This window comes from Salvia splendens, chromosome 21 (genome assembly GCF_004379255.2).
Source record: "Salvia splendens isolate huo1 chromosome 21, SspV2, whole genome shotgun sequence".
Classification (NCBI taxonomy): Eukaryota; Viridiplantae; Streptophyta; class Magnoliopsida; order Lamiales; family Lamiaceae; genus Salvia; species Salvia splendens.
This window is the reverse complement of record NC_056052.1, coordinates 4,610,728-4,625,527: the sequence shown is the minus strand read 5'-3', so window position 1 is coordinate 4,625,527 and position 14,800 is coordinate 4,610,728. Positions and strand designations below refer to the sequence as shown.

The following is a 14,800-nucleotide window of genomic DNA, read 5'->3' as shown; positions in this document are numbered from 1 at the left end:
TTGATTCTTTCTCAATTGGTCTATATAATATTTACTGCTACAAATCTCCAATTGTCCATATATCTTTTATCTTTTCTGTCCATTATTCGACATTTGATATATCGACAAAAAAAGGAAATAGTTAATTGAAGTTGATTGATAAAAAATCATTGATTAATTCTATCCTTTCCCTAACACACACGGCAACTAATGCATTAGTGTGAACTTCTATCTTTTAATATGGATTTTTGAGATCAATTTTCACCAATCTCCTTCTCCCAAAAAATTTAATAAAATCATTTGTAAGTGATGATAATATATTAAAGAATGTAAAATTTGTCCCAAACCTTTTCCCACAGTATTACATAACAATATCAACATGCTAATTCCACAAAAAAATGAGAATTAAAAACTAGACATAGATTGAAATGTGGTACTAGTAGTTATTTTTTCTTTTAATTAAAAAAAGTGGCTCAATAAATGTTTGATCACTGTGTATTCTTGTCATTTGTATTTGCATCGGAATTATTAGCGGCACCGTCGCTATTGGGCTGAGCTCCGCCGAGGATGGACGAGATGGCCGCGGCTAGGGCCGCCGTGAACGTTGGATCGGACGTGATAGCAGCCGTGGCCGCGCTAAGCCTGTCGGCGTAAGATGGCTCATTCTTGTCCGGAGACATTTGAAGGCCCGAAAATTGGGACTGATTTTGGATTACTTGACCGAAAACCGGATGAAACGGTGGCGGCGTTGGCGGAGCGAAGGGTAGTAGCTGGAAGTGCGGGCCGGGCCGTTGTTCGGTTAGGTCAAGTGTGATGGTGGGGAAAGGAGCGGAGGCCGAGATTGCGGCCATGTTTGGAGAGCATGGGAGCATCATTCGTGTTAGGAAGCTAGGATTCATTAGGCCGCCGTCCGAGCTCGGCGTAGATCCCGAGAGCAGCATGCTCGCGGCTGCGGATGTGGTCGATGCCATTGACATGGCCGCGGGCGGGAGCGGGTGGCTGTGGTTTCCCTCGTAGGTCGTGATCAAGATTGTTCGATCCTCCGCGCATCTTTGGACCTGTAATTTACTTTTGAATATTAATATTGATAGATAATAATACTATCTCTGTCCATACTTTTCTATTTTGACTCATTCACAAAAACTTACACTATTTGTATTTTAAGTAAGTATTAGGATATTTAATTAATATATTAGAGTTAATTAAGTATTTTATTATTAAGTAATTATTCATTAGACTTAAAATACTAATTTAATTATACTAAAATATCAATCTCAAATTTAAGATCTAAAATAAAAAGTGTGATTAACATGAGATCGGAGGGAGTATATTGGATTCATATTAATAATATAAGATGTTTTAATAATATAGATAAAAAATAATTCTTATTATCAAGTATGAAAAGTAAACTAATTAATGCAACTAGACATACTTGTTTTCGAAAAATTTATTCTTATCGTTTTAAAAAAATTAGGTGTATATGAAGAAATGTGACACTAATTAATGCAACTAGACATACTTGTTTTCGAACGGGACAACCGACAGCCATCGTGCAACGATAATAAGCTCGTGGACACGGATTGCCTTTCGCCATCTTTTGCCCGTATTTTCTCCATTGGCATCCATCCGACATCTACATAAATTGCGATAACGAGGTATTATATAAAATTAAACTACACAATTAAATAATTTTGACTTCTAATTTTACTACAGAAATGAAATCGAAAATATTTTAATTTATAAGCCATTAATACCAATCTCTAAAAGCATGAATTTAATTGCTAAAAGGGGTTGTTTTAGTAATTAACGGAAGTGAATAGTACCATGGGCGCCTCGGATCGAGCTCGGACGGAGACACGGGCTTTGCGCATAGTGGCGTCGGGCAGCGGATCAGCCGGCTTAGGCGACTTGTTCGGGGCCGATCCTTCCGATCTGTCGCGCTCGACCCTTTTATTCCCCGATAGCGTTCTCTCTTCGGAAGATGACCCCGAGTGTTCATCATTCATTTCCTTGTTCAACTCCAAGAATTGTTTTGGAACCAATGCTACTGCCTTTTCTTCGGATTTTCTTTCAACAATCTACCAAAAAACTAGTCTTATTTCACTAATTCTCCGATTATATACAATTTTATTTAAATATATATGTTACCTGGTGGTGCTGTGTAGCATTTTGTTGGTGTTGCATCATGTTGTGGAGGTGCACCTGCAGCGTGGTGCAGTCATTGCTGATGTGAGTAACCATCCCTTTCAATCTCTGATTTTCAGCTTTCATTCTCTCGATTTCAACCTGAATTTGTCCCAACTATATATGTATAAATTATGAGAATTTTTTTGTACTCCGTAATTAATATCTCAAGCAATGATCACCTCAATTTTGGATCGCCGATCTTCAGCATCCACCGTGGATCGGTCTCTAGCAGTCAAACCAATCTATGCCAAAATTAAAAAAAATTAAAATAAGAAAAATGGAATTTCATACATAGCATATATAGTACTTATATTAGTATTAGACTCACATTTACGTCCAAATCTCTGATCTCTTTCTTGACGTCTTCTTTCTTCTCGGAGAAGAAATCCACTTCACCTAAAACCTCTCCTCTACCGCTCGAATCCACCGGAAACATCGGGCTGATCCGGTTACTATACGATTTTCCACCGAAGAATCCAACTCGATCGGAATTCTCAAGGTCGAGACCCCATCCCTTTTCCATAATATAAAAAAATGAAGAGATGATCAAAGTTTCTCTCTCTCTAATAAGGGTATGTGGAGAAATGTGAAATGATTGAAAAGTATTCCACAAGGAAATGGAGAAGGTGTATATATATAAATGGTTGAAATTATTTAGGTAGAATGAAAAGATTTGTGGCGTGCGAATCAAAAACAGGTAGAGATCTTAAAATTTGCTGGGAATAGGGAGAAAAACATGTTTAAATGGAAAAGCAAAGGGGAGAGGGAAAGGTTGTGCGTCAGAGATTGTATGGTTATGTTTATCGTGAAGACGACGGAAGAGGAGAGAGAGGTGAAAGAGATAATAGAAAGGCACGCCACCGTCCCGAGGTTTGCGGCGCCTTACAAGTGATCAACAACCGGCAAAGTCAATGACTTTGACGCAAAATCTACTCTGCTGACTCAGCTGCCACCTCGATCTTTAGTACTGCCAGCTGAATTTATTTTTTTTTTTGTATTTTTTTCTATCTTTTTCAAAATTTTCAGAATATTTTAAAAAATAAAATAAAGAATGGACTGACTCGCAAGGAGGTGAGTGGGCGTGCCGTGTTCTCGACAGTAAGAGACCAGCCCTCCAAATTAAAACGAGCCACTCACAATGGTGTTTCGCCGGGACGATCCATCTCGCCGCGAAGAACATCGTTGCGGATGCTCTAAGATAGCAAATTGTATTCTTACTTATACTTAGTGAATGCTTTGCAATACAAATTACAGGCAAAATAAATATATACAACTGCCACGCAATTATAAATTCTCCCAATTTTCTTACTCTTGTTATTTATTGTATCTTTCATTTTTAAAAAAATTGTTAAATTGATTTAGGTCACAATTAAAAGTCTCATTGATACGGATTTTAAAAAATTATTTGACTGTGTAAATGAAAGTGGTAGAAAAAATTAGTGAAATATACGTACTTTTATATATTGATTTCATAATAAAATGTGAGTAGAATGCGTAAATGGAATATAAAGTCCACTTGCCAAAAATAGTAAAAGTGAAATATGACTTCTAACATGGATCAAACGAAAATGACAAAATGGAACTTCTAATGAGAATCAAAGGCAGTAGATCTAAATTTTAAATAACTTCCCACAAATATATATCGGTACTTAGGGATGTCACGATTAATTGGGCCAGCCCATCGGATATTTTTTTTAAAATTAACTCCTATATAAAGGAGGAAATTACAAATGAACTCCTATACTATAGATAGGAGGAAATTACATCGGATTTCAGGTCAACCATGCTTTGGTTGCTAGCTAATTGAGTTGTATATTTTTCGGGTTATAAACATTCATCCCTCATCGTAAATATTCGGGTTTCAGGATAGCCCATCGAGCTAATCGGGTTGCTATCGATAAGTCTTACATGTGTCTAATTCAATACATAATGATAAAGGTTTATTGTATTTATAGGATGTAAATTATGATAATTTTGAGATATATGAATGGTTAAATACTAATTTAAGATTTATATAAATAAGAACAAACATAAACATATTTGAGAAATTTTAAAGCATGTTCTAGAAATTTAAATAGTACATTTGTAATTTTTATAGTTAATTTTACATAATCTAATTTATTTTTTTATTATTTTATTATTAAAATCTAACTTACATGTATATTAAATATAAAATGGAATATTAGTTTTTATAGTCATTTATATTATGAAAATCATCAATAAGTGTCTAATTAGGTGTTAAAAAGATCGAACAATAGACAATAATTGAACATAAGGTCAACCTACCAGAACAACCCACAGATCAAGCCTACATGGATTGTTGGTAAACCGGGCGAGATAATAAATGTCACACTTTCCTTTTTAGTTTGTCCCACAAAAGATGTCACATTTTCATTTTTGGAAAAAGTTCTCATTCACATAAATATTAAAATTATAATTTTTTCTTTCCATTTAACACACAAAATAAAACCTCCTAAAATCTCGTGCCGTCCCACAAATATGACCTTTTTGTGGGACGATTTGTGGGACGGAGGGAGTAGTATTTTCATAAAACTCACGCTTAAAAGTAACTTACTGAGAGACGAAACAAACAGATAAAAACACTTTCACCAATTTAGCAGTAGAATGAGGTCCTTACAAATGGAATTTTATTCCTTTTCTTTTCCGGAAACGGTATATTTAAATACTAGAAATTGACAGCATAAGAGCACCCGCAACGCGGGCCGCCGGCGTTCCGCGTGCCGTTCCGCCGGAACGGTTTGCGGCGGAACGCGTTGCGGCGCATGGTTTCGTCGCGGTTCCGTTCCCATTCCGTGCCGGGTGCCGACGGAACGAAACGCGGCACGGTCTGTGCCGCCACGCGCTTCGGCGACGTGGCGCTCCCCACGGCTTGCGTGAGTCCCACTTGCCGGCCCGCGAGTGGGACACGTCACCTGCTGACGCAATAATTAATTTTTTTTAAAAAAAATTGAATTTAAAAAAAAAATTTATTAACGGTAATATTACCGTTTTTTTAAACTTTTTTTTAATTTTTTTAATTTTTATTTTTATTTTCTTATTCTATAAATACTCCTACTTCTCATTCTCATTTCACACACAACTACACATCTATTCTTCCTAAATCACCTTCATTTCCTCTCCAATTTTCATATTCAATCTCTTCACAAAATGTCCGGCGACGGCAACTACGGCGGTGGCGGCTCCGGTGGGTGGGATCTCAACGCGTTCGGCGATTGGGAGACCATGTACAACACACTTGGTGGTTCCGGGTCGTCGACGCCGGGCACCCAGGGGTCGGCGACGCCGGGTGGGTACCAACCACCCACTTTCGATGTGGATGCATACGCTCGACCACCCGGCTCGCGGCTTTCTCAGGGATTGTCCCAGATTCGGGATGATATCCCCATTGCACCCACCCAGGGAGGAGGCCGAGGCGGTGGAAGCTCCAGGGCTGCGTCTGAGGCGGCCGAGGAGGAGGAGGAGGAGGAGGAACAAGAGGATGAACCGGAGGATCTGGGCCGGCATCCGTACAGCAACGAAGAAACAAAGGCGGTGTACAACGCCTGGCTCACCGTCTCGTACGATCCCATCGTCGGGAATCAACAAGCCGCCAAGTGCTTCTGGGAAAAGGTCTGTGATGTCTACCACCAGACTAAGCCGAAAGGGGCCCGGAAGCGGAAATATACAATGCTCCGTGCTCACTTTGGCCGAGTCAACGTACAGGTCAAAAAATTCTACGGCATCTACTCGGCCGAAGCGGCGCAATACCAAAGCGGAGCTTCGGGCGCCGGCATTTTGAGGGCGGCTTTGCGCGTCTTCCACCAGGACACCGGTCTACAGTTCAAATTTGTTGATATTTGGCAGCTCGTCAAGGACGAGGAAAGGTGGGCCGGCGGTGTCCGCTCGAGCTCGGGCTCAACCTCAAAGCGCACGAAGCACACGGCGACAGGCAACTACTCGTCTGGTGACACCGGTGAGGCCAGCGAGGGTGAACCGCAGGTGTTTGGGGGTATGGGGTATCCAACGCCCGATGAATACGGGGGATCTAGCCGTGGGCGCCGTCGGCCGCAAGGGACGAAGGCGGCGAAGGCGGCTAGAGCGAGGAAGGGCCGAGGCGAATCAAGCCAGCCGGCCTCGGGATCGGGCTCGCGGGGAGGCTCGGACACACTTATGGTGGCGTACATGACTGCCACAATGGCGGACACTTCCCGCTTCTCGTACACCCAATTCACGGCCTGGTGGAACAGAATTGTTGCTATGGCAGCACAACTTGGCCTTCCGACTCCCCCTAAACCTCAACCGCCTCCGGAGGATGATTCGCCGGCGGAGTAGTTTTTTTATTTTCCCACGTTTAATTGTGTGTTTTTTATTGTGTGTTTTTTATTTTTTTAGGATTTTAATTGTGTGTTTTTTATTTTTTTTATGTTTAAGTTGTAATTTTTTTTAATGTTGTGTGTTTTTTAATAAAGTGTGTTTGTTTTAATTGAATTGGGTTGGAAATAAAAATAAGAAATGGAATTGAATGAATAGTAATTTAAGGAACGGTTAAGGAACGGCTAAGGAACGGAGGGTTGCAGGTTCCGTTCCTTAGTTAAGGAATGGAGTAAAAAAGTACAGTGGGGCCCGCAAATAGTAGTTTAAGGAACGGTATAGAAACAGCGTTGTGGATGGCCTAAAAACAACTAAGTCAACAAAGTGTCTAAAAAGTCAAACTCAGTTGGTTCCTGGGTGGTAGATTGTCCCTAAGCAGACAGGATCGAATGCTGGCAGCCGCAGTGTGGGAGTTTCACCACTGTGGTGGCTCCTTGTGTGCTGGTTACCAGTGTAAGTTCCTCCCACCTAATGGGCCGCTGAGGTACCGTGTTTGAACCCCTCCATAGCGATGTCGGGCCGGGTTATGGGGGCGCCTGGGGTGAGCGAATCACCTTTTGTCCCTAAGTCAAATTGAAGTAAACAAACAAAAAACCGGTTTTGGGGACAAAAAGGAAGTTGACTGATATTTTGTGTGACCAAAAACCAACTCCCACGTGGCTTACTTCTGCGTGTAGAAAAATGGAGAAGATTAATTTAGGTGTGATTTGGAATACAAGTATCTAACAAAAATCACCTCAAATTCAAGTGGGGAAACGAATTAGAGAGATTAAAGCTGTAAGCCTATACATGTGCGATAAGGAAAAAATTCTAGGTGAAAAATGTAGTTTGAAATTTTGAGTTCCATTAATCTTCACATCCACATCTACTTATATTAAAAACAAAGATTTTTTTTTGCCGCCAATTCATTGAAAATTAAGATTATACTATTAGGTTACAAGTCCATACCACAATATCAAAAAGTAAAAAAATTAGAAGCAATATATAATTGTTGTTCAATCTCAGATTTATTGTGAGTGACAGAAAAATAAAGTAATACTCCATCAAACTAATAATGCTTAGTCGATAATTATAATGAAGGTATATCAATATCGAAGTGGCTGGCTTCGGTCAGACGATTGTAACACATGCATCATATGGATGAGCTTTAATCAAAAAGAGGATGTTTACTTTTGAAAATTAGTGTAGAAAGATATATTAAGATTGATTAAAATTTAGAATCTTTAACATGCTTGAAAATTTTAACTTATTTATTCACATTTCATTAAATATTTAAAATGGTAGGATTGAAGGAATCGTAGTAACTGGGTATAAATATTAATTACGTATTTTTTCTTAATAATGAAAGTAGATGCTATCGAAATGGTGAAAATTTTCCATCACCACAAAATTCAACAAAAAACTGACAATATAGTATATTTCCCCCTCCGTCTCATTTAAGAAGTCCACCTTTGTATGTTGAGTTATAAAAATAGTGGAGTATATTTGTGGTCTTAGTTTTTTTCGTCCTTTTATCATAAATGTGGAGTAATATATATATATATGGAAAATGATTATCACCTCAATAACCGGTGTAATTAATATTATTATGAATTGAGTGAAAATGAAATAATATAATGGCTGTGCCATTTTTTTCATTCTTTTATAGAAAAAAATAATTCTCCTGCAAAAACATGTGAAAATAATAGAGAATAAATCAAATTTATACTTCTCATATTTATTTTTCAAATAAAATGTAAATATATATATTGATGATTCTTCATTATAGGAGAACAAAAAAAAAGATGAAGTGAATAAACTTTGCCTTAAGGAATAATTGAATCAATGAAATTCTAGCTTGCAATTTTCTACTATACCTACCCACATTAATTAAGTATATGGGTCGTCTGAAAAAAAATCTTGATGAATATATATGATTCCTCAATTTCTCTGAGCTTTCATTTTTTTATATCTTTATACGGACACCTCTTTGCTCTCTGGCGTTTTATAATTAATGGTTAATAAAAAGAATTAGTTGAATATTTATTTATTTTAAGTTATGAAAGTTGACAAAGAGTACTTAGTAACAACTTACACAGTTATATGAAATCTACCAACTAAAGAAAGACAATTATGAATACAACCTTAGTTCAAAATATTTCTAAATATTATAAATTTGGTAGAGTAGAGACGCTTTGCTTTGTACATCTTTGGCTTCTTCTATTTTTGGATTTTTTTAAATCTATTTATATGATAAAAATATGTATTGACTAATTCAACCGTTATATGAATTTTGACGCTTTCCATTAAATCTGTTGCGCCGTTTTCTCTAATATCATTTTATAGGATAGTTTAACGGGGAGTGTTATATTGCTAACTTAATATTTAATTGCTAACTATAATTAAATAATAGGCATTAGATATTCAAATTAAGGGCCTATATCATTAGCTCCGGAATGTCAATACGATAAAAAAAACATTGTGTTGACATTCCCAAAGCATTGTGTTAGATATTTTCGAAACACTATATTGACATTTTCATCCAAAACCCTAATTTGGTAGGTTTTTTTTATCTTTTTCGATTTAATTAATAAAAACGAAAATTACACGTGTCAAATTGTAGACGACAAGGTTTCTAAAATCCTATGGTCTTAAATTAGTTGTAGTTAGCAATTAAATGATGAATTAGCAATTGATCACTCCCTTTAATATAGTACACCCATATAATTTGAAATTAGACGCATATTGTTTTATTTTAAGATTTGTGTATTACTCTGTAATTCATTCAATTTAAAATAATAATATTCATTTTATTACAGTAGTATTTTTTTTATAATTAAAATATAGCCATATACTCATTTATATATATATATATATATATATATATATATATATATATATATATATATAAGGGATGTATTCATTTCCTTTTCCTATATTTCCTCCTTTTTCCTTCTTAATATCAGCCATTAGATTAGAGAAATGGACGGTCAAGATCAACATTGGGTAATTAATCCCGTGTTGCATTATTTGTCCTATTTTGTGCATTATGAGGGTACAATAGTAATCTAATAATGGCTGGAAACCGCTACGAATAATGCACCACATGGTCACGAGTAATGCATATAATTGCCTATATAATGCACAATATGTAAACTGCAATGCATACGAACAAGATGTGTTGTGTTATGATGTTTGACACACGTTTCTTGTTTCCCCTAAGGGTTTAATAAGCTTAGGGGCTAGGGTATAGTACGTACGCATTAATAACAAATTATAAAACGATACGAATAATTCACCAAATTGTCACGAGTAATGGATGTTATTAACTATATAATGCACAATATGTGAACTGCAATGCATACGAATAAGATGTACCATGTTATGATGTTTGACACACGTTTCTTGTTTCCCCTAAGGGTTTAATAAGCTTAGGGGCTAGGGTATAGTACGTAGACATTACTAACTGCACGTATGTAATCTTCAATCCGTTGATTAACCCATATACATAATACCTTTAATGTCTACGTACTATACCCTAGCCCCTAAGCTTATTAAACCCTTAGGGGAAACAAGAAACGTGTGTCCAAACATCATAACATGGTACATCTTATTCGTATGCATTGCAGTTCACATATTGTGCATTATATAGTCAATTATATGCATTACTCGTGACCATGTGGTGCATTATTAGCAGATACCAAAATGTGGCAGTTACTTTTCCGTCTAATGTCAATAATAACCCTGTAATGCATACAACCACCTTCTATAATGCAACACGGAACCAGTTTTATAGAATCAATCTGATCCGTTGATGCCTTAGATTTAACGCGTAATATTAAGAAGGAAAAAGGATCTAAGATGTGAAAAGGAGAATAACGCTCCCCTATATATATATATATATATATATATACACGTAATAGACATTAGACAAATAGGCACTACTAAATTTTAAAATAAAGAAATTTTTGGCATCTACACGTGATTAAATAAACTTACCCTAGATTTATCCTAATCGGGCCATCGGCCCTATACTAAATAAAAATATTTATCACAAATACATAATTAATCGGGTTTAATCGGGTATTAGTCGGGTACCCTAATACGAGTTGATTTGTAATTTCCTCCTTCATATATATGATATAAATATATGAAGTTAATTTTTTAAAAAAAAAAAAAAAAAAAAAAAAAAAAAAACTACCCAAACCAGTACACGAACCCATAATTTCGGGTTTTGGCTACCCAAAACCCGTCGGGTATTGGGTCGGGATCGGGTATACCCGAAACCCGCGGACTAAATTTGTAAGCCTATATATATTTCCTGTCCAACCTCAATCAGTTTGAGACCTTTTGAAAGTGACCAGATATAAATCTGTGCGAGCTTGATCCAAAGTGGACAATATCAAACGTCTATTGAAATCTAATCCGAACATGTTTATATTTATTATTTGTACAATAAAGGGTTCAAAATGTCCTATGGTTAGATGATTTACTCAAAAATGTTCCGTCATCTAACTAATTATATTTGGTATACATCACTTAATTCTGGGAATAAAATATTATCGCAAAAAATTGCCGACGTTCGGAATATTGCCATGGCCATCGGAGTACATGTTTCTTTGTCTAATGACAATTGCAATATTGCATATAATGTGTACTTTTATGAGTTATAAAAAATAGAGGCCAAACTACTAAAATTAAACCTCTTCTCCCCCAAATGCAAAATCTTGATGAGGACAATTCCAAAGAAAGAGTTACAGGACTAAATTCTTTTGTTTTTTCTTTCATTTTAAAATATTACTCTATACGTTCACTATTAGGAGTTCCAGTTTTTCTAACTCAAATTTTGAAAAAATATTTTAAAAAGTGGGTAAACTAAATTTAGTGAAATATGGGTGTCACTAGTTTTAAATAAAATATAAGTAAATAGCTTAGTAGAATGTGGAACCTATTAATATTCATAGTAAAAAAGAATAACCAAAACTCTTATTCATGGATAGACCAAAATTGAAAAATGGAACTCTTAACCGTGGATGATTTTATTATATAACGAAAATATTAGTACGTGCTTTGCATCTACCATTTGTAATTTTTGCAGTTTGTACAATAAAAGGGTGGGCTTTTGAAATGGTGTGGGCATCGATTAGATCTGGGCTAGTCTAGTAATCTAGCAGGCCTTCCTTTAAGTTGGGCTTTTTTTTGAACCGGGCTCATGCCCTCAGCTTTACCCTGAACCGGGTCCGGCCGAATCACCGGGCCCACCTTCTCTATTGCCGGCAATCATTTCTTGTACTCATCTCCAACCTCTTAGCCGAATTCCGAATCGCTCGTTTTGTTAAACATCACTACAAAAATCAACTCTGTCGCGGCGTTGACTCAGTTCGTATATACACAATCTTTGTAGAAACCGAAAACAATGGAGAAATTCGGGAAAAGATTTGACGGCAAAGTGACCATAGTCACTGCTTCAACTCAGGGAATCGGCTTCGGCATAGCTGAGCGCCTTGGATTAGAAGGTGCCGCCGTCGTCATATCCTCTCGCCGCCAGGTACGCTTTTCTCTTCAATTTTCATTTTCTTTTTTTTTGTGAATAAATTGCGATCAACATCTTTCTATCTCTGTAATTTTCAGATACTAGTTTAATTGGTATTGAATTTAGGTTAGAATTCAGCATTATTTGATCATTTCTATAGTTCAACTGTTTTGGTGATACAATTTTTGACATTGTTTGCAGGAAAATGTTGATGAAGCAGTGAAAAAGCTTAAGGATCGGGGAATTGAAGTGACGGGTTTGGTGTGCCATGTTTCAAATGAACAGCATAGGAAAGATCTGATCAAGAACACAATCGAGGTAATTTTATGATTTAATCCTATTTATCTAAGTTTAGGTTCAAGCATTTGTGGTATTGACTATTTAGAACTGTATTGGGGAAACGAAGATGTGTTTGTTTCAAACATTGCGTATTAACTTTGAATCATATTTGATAGGAAATTTAGTTTTGAAGGTGATCAATTTGGCTCTTTGGTTATCTATGAGATTTTGTAGTTGATGAGGTTTTTGTGTTCGTCCTAATGCACAGTGAATCGAAATGGCAGAGCTTTTGATTGATGATTGTAGATAGTTTGCTTGATGGCCTCTAGAAAGGTGTTCTATGCATCTTCTTTCTTCTGAATTTTGGATTGAAATACGAAACTGAATTGTTAGAGATTGTTTGCAGGATTGAGTATTCCAGGTGTAAAGTATTCTATTTACCGTTAGAGTTTGGATTCTAACGCATGGGAAGGAAATTTTGAACTAGCTTTAAGCTTGGCAAGCTGCATTCTTTTATCTTCTTCTATTTGTCTAACTCAATGTATCTCACATTATAAGGTTTCGAGTAGCATGGTCGAAGTTAGTTCCACTTTTGGTGTTTGGAATTTGTATTTCTCTGATTCATACCAATCTACTCATTGGAACTGAAATTCTTCTTGATTTACAGAAATATGGAAAATTAGATGTCGTTGTGTGCAATGCTGCTGCGAACCCTTCTGTCGACGGTATTCTGGAAACTAAAGAATCAGTGCTTGACAAATTGTGGGAGATCAATGTTAAAGCCTCAATTCTTCTGCTACAGGTATGTCAGTTCAATATGAACTATGAGTCCCGATTAATAGTAACATTTACTGTCAGTAAACATCTTTGTTATGTTTGCTAATGGTGTGTATTTCACTCTCACAGGAAGCAGCTCCTCACTTGAATAAAGGCTCTTCAGTTGTTTTCATATCATCTATAGCCGGATTCCATCCACCCAAAGGCTTGGCGATGTACGGTGTCACCAAAACAGCCCTACTTGGACTCACAAAGGTACATATTGTATCATTTGAAATATTTTCTGCTACTTAGGATGTGTTGCGTTATCATTGTTTGCAAATTTGTCATGAGAAAATGAGGGATAAGAAAAGATGGAATTTTTTTCAGACATCAATACAATACCCATGAAAATATTATGAAGTAGAGTGAAAAGAGTGGAAAATGTTGAAACTATGTTTCCAATCAAAAAGATTGCATCCTTGCATTCTTCATATAAAATTCATGAATTTCTCCCCCTTTCTTAGGCACTTGCGGCTGAGATGGCACCAGATACTCGCGTCAATTGTGTCGCTCCTGGTTTCGTTCCAACCCACTTTGCATCTTTCCTTACAAAAAATGAAGAGATGGTAAGTAATCCTTCAACACATTCTAAGAAAACCTTCAAATCTCTATCACTATCTAAGTGGAAAGTGCTCTAAAGCTGATTCCTCTGGATTCACACGCTACTGTCATTATGTTTATAGAGGAAAAGCCTCGAGGAGAAGACGTTGCTGAATCGACTTGGAACTACACAAGATATGGCTGCTGCCGCAGCTTATTTGGCTTCTGACGATGCTGCTTATGTGACCGGAGAAACAATAATAGTTGCAGGGGGAACGCCTTCCAGACTCTAGTTTTTGTTATGATTAGGTGTTGTAAAAATCTGAATAAAAAAGGGGCGTGCAACTAAACAGAGCTCAGCATTTGTGTTTGCTGTTACATCAGAGTATTAGACACTGCAAAATAGACTAAAACACTACGTTCCTTTGTATTTTACTTTGTTTGCAATTCACTGGACTGAGACTATCAATGCAAAATTCGTAACCAGTCTGTTACATATTTAAAAATAGGTTAATCACTGCTAAGGATATGTTTGATTTGTTTGTTAGCCCAAAACATTAAACACTTTCATGAATTTATGGGATTAGAGTATTTTCCATTTATTTTTGTGTATTTTTTCATTACGATGAGTCCGATATTTTTCACGCGTTCCTATTATTTTATTTGAATAAACTCTTTGCATTTTAATAACTAGTTGGCGTATAAAATTTGAAACTCATTTTTGGATCCCGGGTTTCTTTATTTTTATGAAATGTAATTATTTTGATAAATAAAAACATGTCAATGAAATTATAATACATTTATGAATTTCTTTCCTTGCATAGAATGAAATAAACAGACCTTTTTGTTTCTTATAATAATCAAGTTATATGCACCGAATTAATCTCTCTTTGGATGTCAACATTTAGGAGTGTTTTGGTTGCTATAGATTAAATTCATTCAAAACTCATAATCCATTCGCTAATCTTATGTGGTACAATCGTAAGAATAAGTACATGCAGATGCCATGATATACCTAATTGAACAATATTGATATGTCTCAATCTTATCTAATTCATCAAACTTAACCCATCTTCTCTACCAAAATTTGCTCATTTACCGAGGGAATTACCG

The 14,800-nt window shown here is 36.3% G+C and overlaps 2 protein-coding genes across 3 annotated transcripts; one reads left to right on the top strand and one right to left on the bottom strand.

Moving 5' to 3' along the window:
* Positions 1-416: 416 nt before the first annotated feature.
* On the bottom strand, positions 417-2,986 carry LOC121783567 (WRKY transcription factor 6-like). Of its 2 annotated transcripts, none has more exons than XM_042181679.1 (6): positions 2,495-2,986; positions 2,346-2,408; positions 2,128-2,280; positions 1,803-2,057; positions 1,499-1,612; positions 417-1,037 (listed from the first exon to the last, which is right to left on the bottom strand). In XM_042181679.1, the coding sequence occupies exons 1-6, from the start codon at positions 2,687-2,689 to the stop codon at positions 468-470; spliced, it is 1,350 nt and encodes a 449-aa protein (XP_042037613.1). In that variant the 5' UTR covers positions 2,690-2,986; the 3' UTR covers positions 417-467. The 2 variants fall into 2 exon arrangements, with proteins under 2 accessions (XP_042037613.1, XP_042037614.1); XM_042181680.1 differs by having other exon boundaries at positions 2,128-2,265.
* An 8,838-nt stretch (positions 2,987-11,824) lies between these two features.
* LOC121785542 (tropinone reductase-like 3) lies at positions 11,825-14,193 on the top strand. Its single transcript, XM_042183995.1, has 6 exons — positions 11,825-12,064; positions 12,251-12,367; positions 12,996-13,130; positions 13,235-13,360; positions 13,612-13,713; positions 13,831-14,193. The coding sequence occupies exons 1-6, from the start codon at positions 11,933-11,935 to the stop codon at positions 13,978-13,980; spliced, it is 762 nt and encodes a 253-aa protein (XP_042039929.1). The 5' UTR covers positions 11,825-11,932; the 3' UTR covers positions 13,981-14,193.
* The last annotated feature ends 607 nt before the right edge of the window (positions 14,194-14,800 follow it).

What these genes read in the sequence shown, in the direction of transcription:
- LOC121783567 (XM_042181679.1), bottom strand. Translation starts at nt 2,689, where the DNA reads ATGGAAAAGGGATGGGGTCTCGACCTTGAGAATTCCGATCGAGTTGGA. An exon ending in CTCGATCCGAGGCGCCCATG is followed by an intron (nt 1,613 to 1,802) that starts GTACTATTCACT and finishes CAATTTATGTAG; the next exon opens with ATGTCGGATGGATGCCAATG. An exon ending in GTTGTCCCGTTCGAAAACAA is followed by an intron (nt 1,038 to 1,498) that starts GTATGTCTAGTT and finishes AGTAAATTACAG; the next exon opens with GTCCAAAGATGCGCGGAGGA.
- LOC121785542 (XM_042183995.1), top strand. Translation starts at nt 11,933, where the DNA reads ATGGAGAAATTCGGGAAAAGATTTGACGGCAAAGTGACCATAGTCACT. An exon ending in CCCTACTTGGACTCACAAAG is followed by an intron (nt 13,361 to 13,611) that starts GTACATATTGTA and finishes CCCCTTTCTTAG; the next exon opens with GCACTTGCGGCTGAGATGGC. An exon ending in TTACAAAAAATGAAGAGATG is followed by an intron (nt 13,714 to 13,830) that starts GTAAGTAATCCT and finishes TTATGTTTATAG; the next exon opens with AGGAAAAGCCTCGAGGAGAA.